The sequence below is a fragment of the Lipotes vexillifer genome, unplaced genomic scaffold (assembly GCF_000442215.2).
Source record: "Lipotes vexillifer unplaced genomic scaffold, Lipotes_vexillifer_v1.1 scaffold21, whole genome shotgun sequence".
In the NCBI taxonomy this organism is placed as follows: Eukaryota; Metazoa; Chordata; class Mammalia; order Artiodactyla; family Lipotidae; genus Lipotes; species Lipotes vexillifer.
In genome coordinates this window covers 2572464-2595505 of record NW_006774065.1, presented here as the reverse complement: position 1 = coordinate 2595505, position 23042 = coordinate 2572464, and the positions used below count along the sequence as shown (strand labels likewise).

At 43.1% G+C, this 23042-nt stretch overlaps 1 protein-coding gene across 4 annotated transcripts in view; it reads right to left on the bottom strand.

Annotated features, from left to right (window-relative positions):
• CLIP1 (CAP-Gly domain containing linker protein 1) overlaps positions 1–23042 on the bottom strand; it is a 94059-nt gene that overhangs the window by 17021 nt on the left and 53996 nt on the right. For all 4 annotated transcript variants that reach the window (XM_007448694.1, XM_007448693.1, XM_007448695.1 and 1 more), the window contains 3 exons: positions 19777–19893; positions 17558–17664; positions 12812–12932 (listed from right to left, as the gene is read on the bottom strand). In XM_007448694.1, coding sequence (XP_007448756.1) covers positions 12812–12932; positions 17558–17664; positions 19777–19893 — 345 coding nt within the window. The remainder of the gene's footprint in view (positions 1–12811; positions 12933–17557; positions 17665–19776; positions 19894–23042) is intronic.

The window sequence follows — 23042 nt, the reverse complement described above, 5'->3', positions numbered from 1 at the left end:
AAATTTTCTCTGAGTCAGCAGCTTGTCTTCTCATTCTTTTCACATTGTTTTTCACAGAGTAGAAATTCTTAATTTTAAGGAAGTTCAGTTTATCAATTCTTTCCTTCACGATCGTGTCTTTGGGGTTGTATCTAAAAAGTCGCCTCCATGCTCAAGGCCATCTAGGTTTTCCCCTGTTATTTTCTAAGAGTTTTATAGTTATTCACTTAACATTTAGGTCTATGATCCATCTTGACTTAATTTTTATAAAGGGCATAACACCTGTGTCTAGATTCACTTTTTGGATGTGGGTATCCACTTGCTCCAGCAACAGTTGCTGAAAAGATGATCTTTGCTCCATTGTATTGCCCTTCCTCCTTTGTCAAAGATCAACTGTCTATATTTATGTGGGTCTATTTCTGAGAGCTTGATTCTGTTCCACTGATCCACTTGTCTACCCTTTTGCTGTACTTGATTATCGCAGCTTTATACTAAGTCTGGAGGTTGGGTAGTGTCACTCCTTCAACTTCGCTCTTCTTTAATACTGAGTTATTTGGGGTCTTTTTACCTCTCCATACAAACTTTAGAATCAGTTTGTCGATATCCATAAAATAACTTGCTGGGATTTTGATTGGGATTGTGTTAAATCTACAGATCGTGTTGGTAAGAACCAACATCTTGACAATATTGAGTCTTTCTATCTGTGAACATGGAATATCTCTCCATTTATTTAGCTCTTTGATTTTGTTCATTAAAGTTTTGTAGTTTTCCTCAGATGGACCTTGTACATACTTTGTGAGATTTTTACCTAAGTATTTCATTTTGGGGGCTGCTTACGTAAATGGTATTATGTTTTCAATTTCAAATTCCACTTGTTCATTGCTCTGACATAAGAAAGTGACTGACTCTTGTACACTGAACCTTGTATCCTGCAGCCTTGCCATAATCACTTACTAGTTCCAGGAGTCTGTCATTCTTTTGGATTTTCTACGTCATGTGATCCGTGAACAAAGAGTTTTACTTTTTCCTCCCCAACATGTATACCTTTTATTTCCTTTTCTTACTGCACTGGCAAGGACTAGCAGTACGATGTTGAAAAGCAGTGGTGAGAGGGGACATCCTTGCTTTGTTTCTTATCTTAGAAAGAAAGCTTTGAGTTTCTCACCATTAAGTGCGACATCAGCAGTAGTTTTTGTAGGTATTATTTATGAGGTTGATGGAGTTCCCCTCTATTCCTAGTTGGCGGACAGATTTTATCACAATGGGTGTTAGCTTTTTCAAATGCTTCTTCTGCGTCTACTGATGTGATCTTGCGGCTTCTCTTCCTTAGTCTATTGATGTGATAGATTACATTATTTGATTTTCAAGTGCTGAACCCAGCCTTGCATCTCTGGGATAAATCCTACTTGGTCATGGAATTATATACTGTGCTCCAGAAATGGAGGAGACAGTGGTGAACAAAACAGAAAACTGCTGCTCCTCCCTCAGTCAAGTGGTCTGACTGAGCCTACAAAAGCAGGAGTATGTGTAACGGTTCCGAACGTCAGCACATCCTTCACTTCACACAAACTAGTATTTTTCTTCCCACAAGCTAGCAATTTGTTTTAAATCTATCATTCCTCCTTTTAAACACTGTTGGGTTTAATTTGCTAATATTCTGTTGTTACATACTATTTTGATTCCACTTATGTTACCCACTAGAAAAGGCAAAACTGTAGCACCATAAAAGAGAGAAATGGTTTTCAGGGATTGGGAAGTGACTGACTATGAAAGGAGCATGAGAGAAATTCTGGGGGTGAAGGAAATCTTGATTTTGGGGTAAATTATACGACTATATATATATATATATATATATGTCAAAACTCATCAAACCATATACCTATGAAAGGTGAATTTTATGTAAATTATACCTTTTTTTAAATACCTTTTTCTTTTTTATAAATTTATTTATTATTTATGTTTTGGCAGCATTGGGTCTTCGTTGCTGTGCGCAGGCTTTCTCTAGTTGTGGCGAGTGGGGGCTACTCTTCGCTGCAGTGTGCGGGCTTCTCATTGTGGTGGCTTCTCTTGTTGCAGAGCACAGGCTCTAGGCGCGCAGGCTTCAGTAGTTGTGGCATGCGGTCTCAGTAGTTGTGGCTCCTGGGCTCTAGAGTGCAGGCCCAGTAGTTGTGGCGCACAGGCTTAGTTGCTCCGCGGCATGTGGGATCTTCCCGAACCAGGGCTCGAACCCGTGTCCCCTGCATTGGCTGGCGGATTCTTAACCACTGCGCCACCAGGGAGGCCCATAAATTATAGCTTAATAAATATAACTTCGGGGGAAAAGGCGAGTTTTAGTGTATACAATATTGCTTTTGCAAAAAACAAACTATATGTACATGCTGTTACACACATGAAGAGAAGAGCAGTATGGAAAGGTACACCCAACCATTTATAATGTTACCTCCATGAAACAACCATGGGAGGAGTAATAACTTTGAAATGGTATGTATTTGTATTGTTTCATGTTACAAACATGTATGATTATTTTTAATTTTAAAATAACATTACAGGGCTTCCCTGGTGGCGCAGTGGTTGAGAATCTGCCTGCCAATGCAGGGGACATGGGTTCGAGCCCTGGTCTGGGATGATCCCACGTGCTGCGGAGCAACTGGGCCCGTGAGCCACAACTCCTGAGCCTGCGCGTCTGGAGCCTGTGCTCCGCAACAAGAGAGGCCGTGATGGTGAGAGGCCCGCGCACGGCGATGAAGGGTGGCCCCCGCTTGCCACAACTAGAGAAAGCCCTTGCACAGAAACAAAGACCCAACTCAGCCATAAATAAATAAATAAAGCAAACTGTCAACAAGTAAAAATAAATAAACACTATAAAATAACATTACAATTTAAAAGGAATAGGGAATTCCCTGGTGGTCCAGTGGTTAGGACTAGGCGCTTTCACTGCGTGGGCCCCGGGTTCAATCCCTTGTTGGGAACAAAGATCCCGCAAACCACGCAGCATGGCCAAAAAAAAAAAAATGGGGGGGATTTTATTTTTTAGGGGTACAAAGATATTTACAGATAAAATGACAGTATTCTAGGATTTGCTTCAAATTAATCTATGATGGGGTGGAGGATGAGTGAGAGTAGAATTGAAGCAAGAGTGACTGGGACTTCCCTGGCGGCCCAGTGGTTAAGACTCCTCACTTCCACAGCAGGGGGTGCGGGTTCCATCCCTGGTCTGGGAACTAAGATCCCACAGGCTGCGCAGCCAAAAAAAAAAGGCAAGAAAGAAACAAGAGTGACCAAGAGTTGACTGCCTTTGGAGTGGGGTACATGGGGATTCACTGTTCTGCTCATTCTGCTTCTGTGCGTGTTTGAAACTTTTCGTAATCAAAGGCTGAATAAAAGGGAGGGTTATTTTACAGAAAAATATTAAGAAGATAACATTACGGTGAAGACAGTATACAAGTGACCATGATTTGGGGAACACTGGACCAGAAAATCTCAAACAGCTGATCTAGCCACAAAACTGTTTTATAATACAATAAACATGGTGAGTAATTTGTTTTCAATCTATCACTTAAGAAAAATACTAGCTTGTGTGAAGTGAAGGATGTGCTGAAGTTCGGAACCATTACACAGTCAGACCACTCGACGGAGGGAGGATGGGCAGTTTTCTGTTTTGTTCACCGCTGTCTCCTCCATTTCTGGAGCACGGGCAGGCACACAGTAGGCACTCGGTAACTACGTGTCTCATAAACGACTGGGTCAGAGAGACGGTAAGCTGCTGCTCTCCTCGGGTGTGGGTTGGCAGTGACACTGAGGAACCAGGGTTCTCACAGGAGGAACTCTCTGCTCAGCCAGTCTGAGCGAGCTGGTGCTCAGCTGCTGCTTTTCTCGCCGACTTCCCCAGGGAAGTGGTTCATGTGTGGGCGACTTCAGCCTCTTCTCTGAGCAAGTGTTCTGAGGTCCAAAATAGCGGCGCTACCTTGACAGCACAAGACACATCCCCATCCCCTGTGTCTGCGGATTTCTAGTCTCGCCTCCCACACAGACTCCTGCTCTTGGAAGCGGCGAAGGTAACGGGGAGAGAGGAGAGGAGGATTTGGTCAATTCTGTGGACAAAGCCCTTTCAGAGAAGAAACAATGAACGTTAGCTGTCTCGCCTCGCACACACAGACACACTTCTCCATGTACACAGAGCGAGAAGGACAGAGAGGGGAGAAAGAAGCAAATTTAATTTGACTTGAATTTAACAGGAGAAAGAAAAATCAAAGTAAATAAAAGAAAATGGCTGAGGGCAGAAAAATGTTCTTTACCACAAAGATATATTCCTTTCTAAGAACTCCCACTAGGCTTATACATTTATTTTGTAAAATTTTTAAGTAGAATATATTTTTTTAAAACATAGATGTTAATATCATTTTCTTAGGTATAAGCTAATTTTAATTTTAAATAATATCAAACATCACCCTGATATAAAAGATTAGAAGGCTCGCATACTTCCACGTTCTTTCAACTCTGTCACCTCAAATTTTGGTAGTCATATTCTCTCTGTATATTTTTCTTTTTTCTCCTTTGTCTTTGATTTTTTTTTCTTTTTGTCTTGCAAATGCTTTAAGCTTACCTTCACTAAATGATCAAAATTGACATCACCAATAATGGGATAAAGGAACATCACCTGCCTCCGGGCAGGAAATGGTCATCACTTTTATATAGTCTTCCTGCTAAAAATGAATAACCTATATACCATCATGAGGAAACATCTGACAAACCCAAAATGAAGGATTTTATACAACATTAACTGGCCTGTTTTCAAAAAAGTCAAGTCATAAAAGACAAAGGCAGAAGAACCATTTCAGACAAAGACAACTAAAGAGACCTGAGTCAATGAATGGGACGCCGTGATCCTGGACTAGATCCTGAATTGGGGGGAAAAGAACCCCACAAAAACTATTGATACAAAGGATATCACCGACAACTGCCTAAACAGGAATAGGGCCCATACATTAGCTAACAGTGTTCAACTTCCTGAATTTGACAGCTGCACTGTGTTTAGGTAAAAACAAATCCTTAGCCTACATGAGCATTCTGTGTTTTATTTTTACAACTTTTTGCAAAGCTTGAAATGATTTCCAAATAAAAAGTTAAAATCACAACTCTGTTCCTCATCTGTGATTCCCTAAACTGTTAGCTTAGCTGTCTATTTACCTGGAGTTAGTGCTCACCTCCAGTCCCTGTGCCAGGCTTCTCCTGAGCTAGTAAGTCCTGTATGTTGAGTCATGTCCTGCTTGGCCAAATTTTACCAGCAAGTAGCTACTTTCCAGAAGGACTCATAGATGCTATAGCTTCTAAGTTCTTTCAAGTCTGGCAACACCTGTCTTCTTACCTGAATAATAATTGCTTGGATATGATGTTCCTGATCATATTTTCTGTCCCTTAGGACTTTGGAAACAGTGCACTATGTTTGTTTTTTGTTTTTTCTGGCATTGAATGCGGCTGCAGTGGGCTATTTTTTCTCCTTTTTATAAGGAATCTGCTTTTTCTGCCTGGGGACCTGAAGAATTCTCTGTATATTTCCAGAAACGTTCATTAGGTCCCTGTCTGTTTCTGATGTATTTACCAGTTCTGATATGGTGTGGTTTTGGTCTTCAATTTGTTTCCTTAACTCTTTCCTCTCTCTGTTCAGCTTGTGTCATTTTACCATCTTCTCTCTGGACAGTTGTTTTATTTACATCACTTAAGCTTTTATATAACACAAAGCAATATTTTACTCTGGGTAATGTTTTCTCATGGCCTGAATCCCTCATCTCTCTTTGGATTCCTAGGTTCTTTTCTTCTTTCCTCTTTTGGTACAGTATGGAGTCAATTGTTCATCTTACCCTGGGCAGCTCTACCTAGACCTTCTATTTGCTCACATGTAATGTAAATGAATTTTCCTTTATGTCCCTCCTACTTTGTCTGAGACCTCCAAGCTACAACTGAAAAATCGGGCAATGCAGTCTATATATTTCTGCAGCCAGAGGGCCCCGGGGCAAGGGTGGGGAGAGTGCTGTTCGGGTGACTATATGATCTGCTGGAGGTCTCTCTCTTGAGCTTTTCCCTTTAGTATCCTGCATCTCATTTACTGCATCAGAAAAGAGGCAACTCTATTCCTGAAGGAGCATGTGCTCAGCTTCAGCTCCAGGCAGATATTACAAGTTGGCTCTTTCAACATCTACTCTCACCTCCTCTGTTTCCTTCCCTTCCTGGAGGAATCCAGCCTCACTCGTGGTTGGAGGTGACACTATTACAGAGATCTGAATTGTCCTCTCCAAGTGAAAAGATAAACCATGTAAAGAGGAGCCCTCTGCCTTTCCCCACTTGTCCTTCCGCCTGCTTCCTCCTGGAAAGTTTTTTAGTGCCTGGGGGTGTAAGAGCCACTGAGATTGAGAGGATGAAAACTATCTGCTGAGGACAGCAGCAGAGCTGGGGGAGGGGGCAGGGTTCCCTGAGGACATTCTTGAGTGGCTGGACCCATGGGGACTACCTACCTGTGAACTTATCATCATTTGAGTAAAAACCCACCCATTCCCACCCTGTTTACTTAAGCCACCCTGCCGGCTAGACGGGCTATGGAAAATGACAACTAGCCGTTTTTCCTGCTCTGGTAGAGTGCTGGGTGGCAGAAGCAACGCTGGCCTCAAAGATTTTCCCCTGACTGCCTACTCACTTCTTCAGTCTAATTTTCTCCAAACTGGGTTGGGCATGGGGATGGGGAGAATTAGAGGGAAATTTCTGGGGATTTTGCTATTTGTTTTCCTTTCTCTTACCACTGTGAACACAGTTTCAAACAGAGTCACACCACAATTTTGTTTCTCCTCTTGGTTGTCAGTTTCAACGTTTACAGCATGAACTTGATTGGCTTTGCTGGATTTTCCTGAAGGTGTTTTTAACAGGTGAAGAGTGTGTTCATTTCACTAGGTGTGGCAGCGGGGAGAGAGATTCTGCGACCCAGCCTCACTCGGCCCTACTCGCCCGGAGGCCACCCCACCTCAACTCCAGATTAAAATTTGATGGCCGATGACACTACTTTTCCAAAATAAAACATGACAAGCTAAAAACAGCGTTTCCTTTCTAAACATTCAGGTCTGGGAATGCAGGTTTATTTAAAAGGCAGGCAGTGATTCATGGATCAATTTAGATGATAACCCCAGTTTTTTGTATACTGCATCTGTTATAACCTCTGTTAGGAAGAGGTGTTGATGAAATACAGTTACTGAGTCATCTCATATCTGTCCAGTTTCCATAAGCCAACTATGACCTCATTTTGCAAATAACCAGGGGAAAACCCAGCACTATTCCCATAGTGATAGTCCAGTGTATCTGCAACCCTCACAGAGGAGAATACTTGTGAGGTCTGGGAACGATACATCAGACATTTCAAAACTGACTCCCCGGGGTGACTGTTTCTATAGAAGAACTCACATCATTCTGATTATTTTTAGTATTCTCTATGAGAAGAAATAATGCTCTGCACGGTTTCCATTAAGCTTGACAGCACGTGACCCTGCCCGAATTCACTGTACAGCCCACCATCCACACACAGAGCAAATGCCCTGCTCACGTGGTGATTGACTTTTGGCAACCACAGCTCTGCAACAGAGCCATGAAACTGGAAGTAAGTGGACTGAAGAAAGCAGAAAGAACAGTCACACAGTCTCCATATCTTACGCTGTAAAACGGGACCTGAGGGCCTGGCTAAAGATGAGATAGTCATTTCATCACCCGTTCACTCATTCACTCGTTAAACCTGCATGTCCTGCTCTAGGAGGCCCACTGTCTCCGAGCTGTGCAGGGAGAGAGCCTGAGTGGACCACACATCCGGCTCCGAGGGTCACGCGCAGAGAGCCGAGGAGACTGCGACCCGGACCGGGGAAAGAAGCGGCCACCTGCAGACGAGAGGTGACAACGCGGCACGGGCCTCCAGCGGTGAGGGACAGTGCACGAGTGGGGGAGGAGGGGGAGAGACGGACAAGCAGACACGCAAACGGCCAGGGACGGGGTGCGGCGGGAGATGCAGGAGACACGTGAGGTGTGGAGGAAGCCAGGGGAGGCGCGTCGGAACGTGGATGGTGGTGCGCACCGTCTACAGAGCGTGCAAGGAGCCACGCGCGTGCAGCCGCAGGGAAGCGACCGCTGAAGCCAGAGTCTTTGCCGGCGTGCACCGGGGCGGCAGGAAGCCGACTGCAAGGGACGGGGAAGGAAAGGGGTGTGAGAAATAAGGCAGAAAACAAACTTTAAAAGTTTGGAAGTAAAGATAAGCTGAGAAGATAGGGCTGCAAGCGTGAAGGGTGTGGCGAGATGTAGAAATGAGGAGGCTCTCCCGACCAGGACCAGCGGAAGAACCAGCGGAAGACCCGAAGGAGCGAAGGCGCGATGAGACGCAGCGGCTGCAGGCGGGGGTGGAGGCTTCAGGAGGGACGGGGTTGGGTGGGGGCAGTCTGAGTGGAGAAAGGCTGAGACACCTGAAGCAAACGGATACATGAAATGTGGTCGATCCCTTCAATAAAATGCGACTCAGCCACGAAAAGATATGAAGTTCTGACACAGGCTGCAACGTGGATGAGCCTCGAAAACATTATCCTCAGTGAAAGAGGCCAGATGCAAATGGACACGTACTGTATTATGCCATTTATGTGAAATATCCAGAATAAGCAAGTCCACAGGGGTTAAAAAAATAGATGAGTGGTTGCCAAGGGCTGGGAGGAGGGAGGAATGGGGAGTGGCTGCTTAAGTGGAGTTTCCTTTCGTGGTGATGAAGATGTTCCGCAACTAGACAGAGGTGATGGTCGCACAACACTGGGAGTGTACTGAGTGCCACTGAATCGTACACCGTAAAATGGGTAAGACAGTACATTTTACGTTACGTGTATTTGAACACACACACACCGCGCGCGCACACACACACACACACACACACACACACACACACTCCCAAAACCAACCCAAAGCAGCATGAAACCAGTCAAGACATCAGGAAGGAAACAGTGTGAGAGCAAACCGTCAACAGCAATTATAATGACAATCTTCAAAACTATCAGTCATAGAAAGACTAAATTACGTGAGCTATTAGGTTGAACCATATGAAACTGCAGAACAATAGCTATTTCATACGTTCAATCTCATACAGACTCTTTTAAAAGACGAGGCACTCTATGTGACATTTTATGAAGATTTCTGTCACAGGCGATGCCAGATTAACTCCAACACTTCTGCTTCTCACAACCCTAACTGACCCTGGTTGTCACTCCACTCCCCTCTTAAAATGGAAAACCCTACTGGGTAAAGGGGACTTAGAGAGGAAAGGAGAGCGTCTGATACAGCAGGCAACAAGGAGTGCGCACACGGGGCTCTGCTTCTGGCTTAGCCAGCTCCACCCTGGAGGGCTGCCAGCGAGCAGGTAAGCCCCACAGCTGTTCAAACACTTCCTCCCGGGGGACATTGCACCCACTTGCCAATCAAGGCAGACGAGGGTTTCTAAGAAAGCACAGAAGCTATCATCACTCTCCACGCCTTTGACCAACCTGTCCTGCTCACTGTTAGCCCTCTTAATTTCGGGACTCCTTCATCACCTTTTAAGGTGATAGAGAATGCTCTACAAAACCACTGTCACAGGGGAGCAGGATTCTTTTATTTCAACAAATAATCTGACTTCCAAATGACAAACAGGAAATGAAATAGCCCTCTTCATGAAGATGGCTTCTCAAGGAAATCAAAATCCTTAGCCCATATTCCCAGTGAGAGTCTTAAGATGCAGGATAGGATGTCCCTTGCGCTCTAGTGGTTAAGACTACGCTTCCACTGCAGGGGGCGTGGGTTCGATCCCTGGTCGGGGAACTAGGATCCCACATGCCACGTGGAGAGGCCAAAAAAAAAAAGATGCAGGACAGATTCTGGCATCTCGTGGGTTTTCTAAGCAAAATAAATATTTGAGGCAGAAAAAAAGTAACAGTAGAACTGAAAGTATATTTTTATATTACTGTTTGACCCCACCTACCCCATTCCTAGCTCAGAGGGTTTTTTTCTTTTAATTTTAACAATAATTACGAAGTACATAGAAATAAGTTTTATTCTCAGTAAGGGACAGGAGCAGGCAAACAGGCTTACGAGTTAGTCAGACACGAGTTCTGATATCAGCTCCTCCGCTGCCTAGCTGTGTGTCCTTGGTGAACTTCAGTTTTCAGCCTCAGCTCCCTTTTGTCCTACAAGATAACCTTACTGTCTCAGGTATGTGGTGATGATTCTGTGAAACAACGGCAGAGCAACCCGCTCAGTACACGGTCAGCGAATGTGGTGCTGCTGAGCAAAAGGACCGGGATGGAACTCGGGTCCCGGGTCTGTCCCATGTCAATCTAGTCTCTACTGTCTTCACTTTATGATTTTTAAAAATATTTATTTATTTACTTACTTATTTTGGCTGCGCCAAGTCTCAGCTGCGGCATGCGGGATCTAGTTCTCCAACCAGGGATCAAACCCGGGCCCCCTGCATTGGGAGTGCGGAGTCTCACCCATTGGACCACAGTCCTCCACTGTCTTCACTTCAGAAATGAAACACTGACTATGTCTATAGTACTACAATTAAAATTCTTTTTTTTTTTTTTTTTTTAAATAGGGTTTCTGCCAAACTCTGTAGTATATTTCTGAACAAAGTTGATCAATAGTTCGGCTCAACTGCAGCAAGTAACAAAGTGGAAATTCACGATTTTACATAAGTAAGCAGCACTCTAGACTCCTGGAGATTATGTAGTAAGAGGAACAAGAGCCCATGAATTAATCAGTCTTCTTTAGCCTAAGGCTGCTTCTAAGTTATTCTAAATGGGGGGATTCTCTCCACTCTTTTGAAACGTGTACACGTCAAGGGAAGCAGTATCTGCAGTCTTCCTTGGTGTCCGCCGTCACTGTTCACAATCTCTAGTGTCGCAGCCTATCATGGTTTAGTTCACAGCCGCTTGCTTCTCTCTCCAGAGTAAACACAGGGCCCTACAAAGGGCCAAACAACCCCTGCTTTTAAGGGAAGTCACGGCCCTGGTTGTTTCTTGCAGGTGCTGTTTTCTAACATTCTTCAAAGTCACTGAGCTTCAAATGTTTAGTCCCAAGACCTTTTCAAAAAGAAGGTAATTCAAATACCAAGGCAAAAGAGAAAGGGCTGGAGGATGGAGAGGAACCCTGAAAACCTCTGCCCAAGGAATTGTGATGCTTCCTGCTTAGCCTTTCCGGTTCTGAGTGACAGAAACAAGAAATGTAATCAACAGTCCGGTTAAGGTCAAAACGTAAGACAAGAGGCTGACCTCTGTGTGTTCTTCCCATTGGCGGATTCCACGCTCTCCGTCAAAGACGTTCAGTGAGATGAGATAAAAGGAGACGAACAGACTCAGCACTTGGCCGAGATCCTTCCCTTGCAAGTCCTTACAGACACCCTGATGTCAGAGGCACCCACAGGGTTTCAGACGCTCTGGTTTGTGCCAGGAAAAAAAGAACCTCATCTGGTCAAAGGGCTTCTGTTTTCCATGAACCCCGCTTTCTCACACAGTGACCAAAGCAGAGTGCAGCAACCCTATTTACGTCAACCCCCTTTGATCCTTTTCCTGACCCAAATCAGAAAATGACACACGTCTCCCGATGCTATTGGCTGAACGAGGTTGAGCACATTACTACCTTCTTTGGGCTTCCGTTTCCTCTTTTACAAGTGGGGGTAATGGCAGTACCATCTCACGGAACTACTGTGAAGATTGAGAGGACAGCTATCATGTATTTGTGCCTGTCACACAGTAAAATAAGAGCCACTGAATGTGAGCTACTATCACCAAGAGCATCATTGTTGGCCTGGAGTCTGGAGACATGGGCCATTTCTCCAGTGAAGTAAGGCAGCTGTGGAAAGCTCTAACGACGACTTTCAAGTATGAAATCAACTCTCTGAAGAGCGCTTTCACTACAAATGGCACCACATCAATGGACACTCAATCTACTCCATCCAAATGAGAATTAATATTTGCAAAGTATGCTTGGGGAAAAAAAAATTTTTTCCCCCTTGACACGCAAAGCAAGAAATAATGACCACACAGTAAAATTCTCTTAAAAATGTCATTTTTGGAACTTCTGCTGAGGTCAGACGTGACTAACAGTCTAGCGTTTTGATTCAAGAATAAAAAGCAGAATACAGCATTCTTTAAAATCAGTTTTGCTTCAGTGTTTAATAAACTTGTCAGAAGCCTTTGTAATTTAAATACGGAAACAAGTGGGTTGTGGTTAGCTTATCGTTCATTCCAGGTGTAATACATGTTCCGTACACCAATGCACACAAGTGCACATGTAGACACAATTCCATTAGGAGATGTTTAAACATTTTTTTTAATTTAAAGAAAAGCAGAGTCCTATTTAAAAACAGCTGCCAACCCTCACACCAAATCTGTATTCTTGGAACCTTTTTCTTAAAATCAATTTTGATGAAAGAAAAAAAAAAACCTTCGAGAAAAAAAAATTTTGAAACCCAAGCAGTAGGGAAGAGATACTGTCCCTATCCATTTAAATCATTTGCCATAAGATCATCTGATAAAGATCTTATTTTCTACTTGCCTGCAAGTTCCCAGCGCTTTTTTTGGTTTTGTTTTTAAAGGACCTGTCAACTCACTCCTACCCAAGTCCTACAGCAGCACGCTTGAAAACCAGGAGACATAGAACACAGGTGACTTGAAATCCCATTTGCACCACCCCACCACATGGAGCACGTTCTCTGAGGAGCCTCCGAGCGCCCTGCCCACGGCAGCAGACATCAGCGTGGCCGAGCTGGGAATGCCCCCACCCAACGCCCACTGACCTTTTGATGACTTGTGACCTCGTCCCTGCTTCTCCCCAGCTCCTCGGCAAGTTTCACGTTCTCTTCTTGCAGGGCTGAAAGCTGCTGGGACTTCTGAGCTGCTGCCTGCTTTAGGGTTTCTCTGCAAGGACAGTGAGTGCAGGGTTACCATAGAAACAAGACAGGCAAGGAAACTGTGGGAGACGACCAGCTTCATAGCACCAAGGAAAATATATCTGGGTCACGTGCCTGATAGGCTCTATAACAACAGAAGGCAGCATTCTCTGCGTGCAGGAGGGGCCAAATGGCTTTCACCTCTCAGGAGGAGGACTGCTGCTCGCATGTATTCCATTTTTTTTTTCAAACCTGATAAACACTGCATCCACTCTCTCATCACCCACACTTACCCCACTTCTAAATACTCCCCATATAAAAAAGCAGTGTCACTCTAAAATAATTGACAGATGAAATGGTCAGTATTCCCCTCACTTCCATTAGAAAATTATACTTAAATCTATCATGTTGATAAAGTGATTTACTTTGCTGCCACGGCACTCTTCTAACTGTACAAATCTGTAATCTTTTTTTTTTTTTTTTTCCTGGCAGAAATGCATATCTGATGGTTCCATTTGCCAGTATCTGTCAGAATCAAGTGCTGGCGGGAATCTGGGTATATTTTCAGGACAATTAGAGGAGAAATGCCCAAAGGAAATGCAGTTTTCTAATTACATAACAAGTGTTTTGTTTTGATTGTATCCTTTCCATACTGCTAACCTGAAATTAAAAGAAGCAAATAAAAATACAGCTTGCTAACCATATTACACCATGGATATCAGCATATAAAATGTGAACAGGGTAAATGTATTTATTAAACATCTTCCCAATTATTAAGCTTAATTGCAAATATACATCCCAAATTATCCTTTACACGTGGACATTGAAAATAGTTTATTTGATTGTTGGATTTTAGTTTTATACCATAGAAGGTTCTGATGCAATTATGAATTTTAAGTCTGTGCTGGCTACATTCCATTTAGGGAGCTATCATACGTGGTTGAATTCTGAATCAAGTCATCTGGGTATGAATCCATCTGCTGATGCATGAACACATCTATTTTTAACTTCAGTTGTCTAATGGGTGGCAGTGCTTGGCATCTTCAGTTTTCTTGATTCTTAATTCTCCACGTACCTATAACATACCTATGGGGCTGACCTCATGAAGATATAGGGGAAGATGTCTACACAAAAATCCTCTTACACATTAAATTTGGCATTTTACAGAGATGTTTATTTAGCAAGTGAAGAAAAACTGAGAAGGAATTTTAGCCTCAGGTAATTAGTCATTCAAAAGCTGGGAGGCCTGATTTTAATTATGGATCAAAACACACGCGCACTACAGCTAAAGTTCATCTTCTGGCCAACATCCATCAGCTCTTGACAAATCAGAAGGTTTTACTTATGATGAAATCATCATAAGCCAAACCTTTTATTCCCAAGTGGTCACCACCTTCATTAGGGGCTATTTGGTTTCAGCATTTGTGTGGCCTGTCAGTGATAAGTTCAAGATCCTGTTGTCTTTTAAAGATTTTCATGCTTTAAAATTTTTTAAATCCTTGGTTTCTGTTAAGAGCCCACAGTAAAGAAAATTAAAACAAGGAGTCAAAGAAATATCAAGATGCCCTAAGATTTATAAAAATCATATTTGTTCAATGTTTTAAAACCTGCAAAACGATTTCATGTACATTTAATCCTCAAAGCCCAAGGAAGTTAATGTTATTATTTATATTTTAAAGATGACAAAATTGAAGCTCAGGTAAGTGAAAAGATTTGCCCCAAATCAAGTAAGTTGTAGAACCAAGAAAACTGGAGTTAAGACTGGCAGACAGACCTCAGTCGTGATTTGAATATAGAAACACCTCTTTCAATTTTTCTTTAGGCCAGAGGGGATATGTACATTTCATAGAAGAGGGAGGCTCTAACAGCCCAACTTCTGGACATACTCTAAGGAATAATCCTAAAAATACCTACAAATATAATTCTCCCAAATTTTAAAGATGCTTTTCTTTCTACATTATAAGATAGATATCCTGCAACAGAAAAGGAGACCGTCACAGTTTTAAAACTGAGAGGCAAACATTGCTAATATTGACTTGCAGACATTCTACTTAGGAATCTATCATAAACCTATTAATTACCATGCTAAATATATTCTAGATTTATTACTGTGCCCGGTGAGTAATTAAAGGCAAAAATTAGATGGCTTATATCGTTTTCCCTGAGAGTCAAAAATTACACACCAGAGAGAAACCATTTTATTCTCTCTCTCCAACTAAAAATAGGAGCTGGCTCACCAAAATCAAGTTTTCCTAAAACCAGCTGAGTAAGTGACACAGAGGAAAAGGAACATTTAGCTGCAAATACTGGGATTCCAGGGCTGAGGGCAAGTTTCTGTAGGAAGTGGTTCCCCTTAGAACTCCTGGGTCTGCATAGGTGTCCTGGCAGGTGAAGAGAAACACCTGAAAAGCTCCAGAGGCCATGAAGATCCCAGGTATGTGCTAAACCTCGAAAAACAAACAGCTGCTCCTTCCCTAGCTCGGAGCACTGGGGAACAGACTAAGGAACAGTAAAATGACTGCTTTTTCTTTTCAAGAAGCACTGTTCTCATGACACAGTACATTTATATCAGCTGGTCCCTGAAATGCGGCCAAGTCTTAGGCAGGGAACAATGAGTCACTGGGGGTGGGGGGCGCTTTCAACCCACTCCTCACACCTCCCTCCAGCAGCTTCCCACGTATGTCACTGCTGTGTCTCCCACTGCCCCTCCGTCCTGCTAAGAGTCCGGGCCTTGACCGGCCAAGTTACTGGCACAAGGCACAATTCTCGCAGCCCTGCTGGGCCAGGACAATCAGAACCAGCGCAGGCCCTGTCTGCCCTGTGGTCTGGCTCCCCCTGGCCCGAACTCCTCCCTCAGGGATCAGAGACCCGGGAACTGGGCCCGGGGAGGAAGGCGCAGGCAAGGTGGACGGCAGCGCAGCCCACAGGCTTTTTGCTCCGGCTCCCTTGCGGCCGCGGGCACAAGGCTGAGCTTTCCTTATTCAATGGGGTCGTTCAAAGGGCACGCAGAAGGAGTTTCCCTCTTGGCAGAGGTGAGACTACCGCACACTGAGCGGGGGTGGGGGACATGACAGAGAGACTGAGGAGGGTGACACTTAACGCTAGACCAGTGTGACGACCCTTACAGGAGACTCCCAGATAGCTCTGCAGGAAACAGGAATTCCACCCGCGGCTGGGTCCCCTCTGGCCCCACCCCTCCACTATCCAGCACAGCCCAGAGAGCTCAGAGGGGGGTGATGGCAGAGGGGGCGTGGTGAGGGTATCTTCTCCCTACGCTCAGATCCTCCCTCACCAGCTGCCTTTGTGAGGTAGACGATGGGCTCCAGACACTCAGGTGAGCAGAGCTACTGTGTCATTGTGGGGGGGGACCCTGAACTGTAGCTGAACCCACCCTCTCTGAACTGATTTGAATTTGTTTTTCCTATTACAGTGACCGTTTCTATTTGTGCTCTTTGCCTGTGGCAGACCAGGAGATTCAAGCCTCTCCTGGTGGCCAATCACCACAACTGTGCATGTATACATCGGTGCAAAAGGAACTGTTGGGAGCTGTTTAAACACCACCTAGAGAAACATCACTAAAACTAAGACTGACAAAAGGAGCCATCATCACCGTCATGAGCTGTCCATCCCCTCAGATGAGCAACTCAGATGAGATCATTTCTAGGAGGATTTTAAGAACTCTCAGAAGAACTAGACATAGTATACTGATTTAATCCGAGCTTGATCAACACATAGTATTGAGGATGGTGACTTGAGAACAGCAGTTTGGAACTGGTGCTTTTGTTTGTGTTTGAATCTCATCTATTCGTTTGATCAAAACTGGAAATAAATAATACAAACCCTCGGAGGGCAGGGTCCACATACAATTCACCTTTGTATCCTTCCTAGCTTAACTGTACCTAGAACAAAGGACATACTCAAATGTTCACCAGATTGTTGGCTTTAAATTTTAGGTTCACATGGCTGATACAGTGTAGTTCTCAGAACAGATAAGCAAAATGAAATCTACTCTGTAACGGTCACTTACAATGCCAGATAAATAACCACCTGCAATGATTGTAAGAACCAAACTCGAAAGGTGGTATTGACAAAGGAAACATGGGCAGCCTGTCTGCCTGAAATCTAGGCAGCAGACTGATGGGTAAACCTTGATTGGAAAGAGGCTCCCAAAATTCTGCTCTTTTAATTTCCACGCCAGAAGATTAGATTACTCTTAAAATCAAGACTACTGATAATCTCAAAAGTGCATGCTTTTTTTTTCCCTATAGAAAGAGTTTTGAGGGATTGATTAATAAAGGGTCTGATGTTTCCTAATGTTCAGATTAGCTACCATGTAAGCATACTACTTTAAAAAGCTCTGATTCCCCTTGGATTTTCATAAGGCTTTTACCAAGTCACATTTGAATTCCAGCTGTCCTAACTCATCAGCCAGCACACATTTCATTTTGATCCTGCAACTTAGCTATAGTTCTGACTTCACAGTGTAACGTTACAGGGGTGACTTCTCGGGTTTGCAACAGCGTTTGGGGGGCAGGAGGGAGACTACTACTTTTGACTACGTACTTGTCAAGTATTCTAAAAATAATTAGCATTGTTTTCCCTTTTGCAATTTTAAATAAGAGCCATGATTTCTCTCAAAGGAGGTAAACTTACATTTCTTTCTTGAATTCTTCCATTTTTTGGTTCTCTACAGTCAGAAGTTCCTTTGATTTGTTCAGCTCTTCCATATTTTTCAAGTTGTTTTCTTTAAGTGTATCCAACTTAAACACCAAGAGAAAAAAGCTTGATGAAATTATTTCATTTTCCAAACACATGACCGGACAGACAAATCATTCATGAAAAGGTGCATTAGAAAGGTGAAATTAGTCATTTGCAAAACAAACAAACAAACAAAAAGATCACCCGGGTGAAGAGATTATAAATGATCAAGCCTATTATAAACTGCAACCTCCCCCTTATGTTAGTCGGACACGTCCTGCACACCTGGCCAAAATGTCAAACTAAATTGCTACATAAATTAAAGCAAAAGTTTTCTTTCACCCTGTATACAATTCTCAAAATTTATCATTGAACTTGCTATTCATGTATAATCCATCTTAAAAAAAAAAAAAAACAAAAAGAAATTGCAAAGGTATGCCATCAGCAAGGATTAATTCTCTGTAATGAAAATAAACCCCTTTCTTCCCCAAAGACTAGTCATTTAGGATAAGATATATTTCAATGTCAGTACCAAACTTCTATGGTCCTCATTATAAAAATTATTGGGATATTTGTAGATGGGAAAAGATTTAGTTATTCATCTCAACTTCAATCTGAAAAGGAAAAGGCCATGTAGTGAGACTGAAAAGCACTCACACACATTCAGCCCTATCACCAGCCCATGGGGGACACAGCCAGCCTAGGTCCTGCCCCCTGGTGGGAAAGCCAGACACATTACTAGAATGAGCGGGGATGTCCAACCACAGGCTCTGGCAGGTGGCTGGAGTTCGAGGTGTGCATCCCCCAAGGATGGGGATCTCATCACGGGCAATCCATTACACAGGGTGTGCTTCTGGCACCTTGCTGGCTTTCTAGGACTTGTATAGTTATCTCCTACATCCAAAGGTACTTCTGTCCTGTCACCTGCTACCAGTCAGGAGCCGTAGAAAGTGTCTTGCTAGTTTTAACACCACCATCTCCTTTTTAATGCTCCCTAACATTCCAGATTCATGGAATGTTCAGTGGGTCCAAAAACTGATTCCTCCAGTCTGTATTCTGGCTGTAACAAGGGGTATGGTTTAGAAGCACACAATTCTCCCTGAATCTATCTTCAAAGGTTAGAGACATTCCCTAAAATCTTCTCATTTACTTTAGCTTCTAATTTTGGTTATCATTTATTATTGTTGATGCTTTTATATTTTCAGCTTAAGTCCTCTTCTGTTAGGACTGTCAATTCCTAAACGTACTCTTTTTTAAATTTAAAAAAAATTTAAAAAAATTTTTTTATACAGCAGGTTCTTATCAGTCATCAATTTTATAAGCATACCCTTTTCTATGCCAAGTTTTATTTACCCTACAATTATGTCAAAATGTTCATGTCTTTATGGATTTCAATCATTGACCTTCCATCGTGAGAAGGTCTGATCTTTATAGTAGCTATTCAGTGCGGCTATCCGGATTTTCCCTGGCTTTAATTTCTTAACCTCTTACCTGACTATCGCTTTAAAAAGCATTTCAAGTTCTACAGAACTTCACATAACTATTTCGGCAAAGCAATCTGCTTGAGATTTATGTAACAGCTTTCCAAAGAAAGAAAGGGTTGGTATGAGCTGGGGGTGGGGGGACTGGGAATCAAAGGAAGGTGCAAGAATAGGAAATGCTACTTCTGGACAGAATCAAAATTATCTTGAGGCCGCAAATCTATCCAAGACCCAGAAGTGACTGATTCAAAACGAGACAAAAGGGAACCAGTACTGAATTAGGCCAAAAAAAAGGCCTATGTCAAACTCAGGGCTGTGGGATGGAATTCAGTGGCTCAAAGTTGGGAGACAGTTGAGGAAAAAAGCATATGTGATTTAAGACAAAAAAAATACAAAAGCTAGAGAATGTTATCGGTACCTCCTCTCATTAGTTCTATCACTGAACAATTATCACAGAAAGCCACGCTGTTAGGGTTTTCCCCTCCTTTTTTAAAGGTTGATCCTACTAAATAAGTAATGAAGTAATACACTTTATTTAATATTATCATCCGGGTGTACGTTCGACTCCACTAACATAGATCAAACCTGTGTAAGGCCACACTTCAAAAAATAAACAATCCTGAGTTAGTGATCAAACACTCCATGAAGCCGATAAGCTGTCCTTTGTACAAAAAGCCATTTAAATCTGATTACTTCGTTCTGCAGTTTTTCATTTGTTTGCTTGGAATCCTCCAAAGAGGCCAGAGTTTCCGTCTTCTCTTTGGTCATCTGTTCCATTATCTGCATGGCATCTTCTGCTGTTTGAGCAGCCTAAATACGAGAAAGCACTATGAGAAATGAGGGCACCCCTCACCAACCCGGGGAGGTGACTAACACTCAGGCCACAGGGCTCAGCGCCTGTGTGGTGAAGGGAATCACACAGAGACGGTGAGCCAGTCACTGATCCCATGCCCAAGCAGACAGACCAAGACATCAAAGGTCTTTACTCCGAAGCAGAACAAAGTTATAGACCCTTTTTGTGCCATTTTTTCAACAGGCCAACTGTAATATGCAATTTGTGTATTTTCAGACCCCTCTAAACCTACATTTTCTAAGTTCCAAGTTCCACTAACAACAGGGCTCACTATTCTGACTTATGTTGGAGAGAAATGCTTAGCAATAATAAAGAGTAACATCCTTGTGTGGCCGAATTTTCTCTTCATCGTATTTATTGTTAAAAATTTAAAATACTATTCTTGCTATCTCAAATTTGGGGCTTTTGAGATCACTTGGAATTTAGGTTGGGAATTTCTCAAATAAAAATAAAAATTATTTGGGCAATTACAGTGTAAGGCTCAAGTGTTTAATGAGAAGCACTGAATGACAAAGTTGATGAGAAGCTGTAGGTAGTGAACATAAGCATGGCTGTGAATAAAAAAGATAACATGCATATGGAAACAAATCCTTAGCTGATAAGATACTGAAAAAAATCACCTAAGTGAATTAAAATCTTTTTAGGCACTTGCTTACAATTTCATGTGGTCTAATAAAGTTTATGGGAATTCTGCCTTTATACCTTCCCTGTTACCAACTGTGGAGGCTTCCCTGGAATCTTCCAATTCGGAAAGAATAGACACAATGAAAGAATTAAAAGTCACACAGAAGATACTTTGTTTTAACATGTGCCCGTTTTACTATTGTTCTTAAGCCTTTAAGAACCGCAGCTGCCTTTTTTTCACAAAAAATTCTCCCTACTTTAAAAAAAATCTATCCTTTTTATTCAGTTTGCAATTTCTTCTAATGCAGAGGGACAACTGCAATTAGACGTTTAGTGAAGAGCTGCCCTTTCAGGTGGTGACAAAGAGCTTGAGATATCTAAGCCAGTGATTAAATGGGGTGGGTTTCCTTCTGCAGAAATGAAGACAAATCCCTCAGCCACTGCAGGGTTAGTGCACAGGGTTAGGCCAGGTGCTCAACACTTGAACCTCCCAGTTTACCATAAAGGACTGCAGAGTCTCGAGCTCTCTAATTTTAAGAGCGAGCTTATTCTTGTCCTTCCTCAAAATACGGCTTTCATTTTGAGATTCTAGGAGGTTGACTGAGATATGGCTGTTGGTTTCGGCCAACTGGCTGATCTCTTTCTGAAGCATGAAGTGGCTTTCGGCCAGCTTCTCCTTCTCCTTCAGAAGCTCGTCCTTTTTCAGCATCATCTCTCTTTTCTCAGCCAGGAGGTTCTTGCATCACCCTGGCCCGCTTGGCCAGGGTCACCTCGTGGTTCAGCCGCAGGCCATCCAGCCTCTTGGTGAGATAGCTGTGCAGCTCCTGCAGGTCCAGCTTGGATTTGGATAAGGCAGCAAAATCGCTCTTCAGAGTCTCTATGTTGGTGGCCAGTTGAGCCGTCTCTGCACTCAAGAGTTCCTTCTCCTTAACAATCTCCGCCACTTTCTGCTCTGAGTTGGTCTTGTCTTGGATTAGCACAGAGTTCTTGGACTGGAGCTCCTTGGTGCGCACTCTCAGAGCCTCCACCTCCTGCTCCAGGAGCGCCACTCTCCCGTGGAGTCTGTTGTTTTCATACAAGGATGACTCTTTGTCCTGGGTCCTGGCTTCTTTCTCCAGGATTAGGGACTGCTGCATCATGTGGATCTTCTCATTTAACTTCTGACACTCTTCTTGCAGGTTCAACCCATCCTTCAGCAAGTTGTTCTTTTCGGAACAGCAAGCCTTGAGTTCAGCGTTCAAACACTCCCTTGCTTGCACTACGTTAGCATGTTCTTTTTCTAGAGTCTTTTTGGCATTTCGAGCCTCTTTCAGCAACAAAGCGAGATCACACTTGGTGGCTGCGAGTTCTTGATTTTCCTTTTTTCTCTCTTGAAGCTCTTTCTTCAGAGCATCAAGATTACCGAGCAGTTTCATCTTCTCGTGCACAATGATTCTTCTCTTTGCAGACTCTTGATCATATTTCTTTTTAAGGTCTTCTATGGCTTTGATGGAATTCTCTCTTTCTGCAAGTAAATCTGTATTTTGCATTTCCAGTACAGATTTTTCTTTCAAGAGACGATCCTGCTGCTTTTTGAGCTTAGTGATTTTCTGACAAACCATCTCCTTCTCAGAAGTTAGGTAAGTGATCTCGTTCAGGTTCATCTCGATGTGGGCAGCCTCTTCCAAGCATTTGTTGAGGTTTTCAGTGATGAGCCTATTTTCATTTAGAAGTTCTTCTTTTTTGGCCAAGAGCCTTCTCTCAGACGAGGCCAAGGTTTCTTTTCCATGCAGAAGCTGGATGCACTCGGAGTCTGTGATCTCCCAACCGGTCCTAATTTCTTCCAGCAGCTTGGTGAGGCTTGTGTTTGTGGCCTGAAGTTGCAGAGTCTCCAGCTCGGCCTCCCTCAGAGCTTTGCTGGCCTCCTGTAGCTGCTAGCGGAGCCCACTGGCTTCCGTGCTGAGAAGACGTTTGACCTGGAGGGCAGTCTACAGGCTGGCATTCAGCTTTTCCTGATCTTGAAGCAGCATGTCCTTCTCAAACTGCAGATCTTTGCTGTTTTGGAGGAGATGGTCTCTTTCGACCTTTAAGGCTATGCACATGTTATCAAGACCTGTTTCTCCAAAGCTGACTTTTTCTCAGTTGTGAGATTTTCCATCTCCTGCACCAACCTTTTCTGATCTTTCACTAGCTCCTCATAGGCGTTCTGAAGCTTCTGAATAATTTTATCTTTATCTTCAGCCAATGCAAGGTTTTCAGTTACAAGCTTCTTGATATGATCCTCCAGGTGAACTTTTTCTTCCAGATTCTTCTTAAACTCAGCCATCAAAATATCTTGTCTGAACTGGAGTTCCTCTGTGAGTGCCTGCAAGCTTGCTTTGGAAGCCTGCAAAGACTCATTTTCCATATTTATCTTCAAGAGTTCTTCCTGTGCGTTATTGATTTCTTTAAGTAATTTCTCTCTCTCAACAGCCAAAGCTGCTTTATTGAGCTGTTCCTGCTG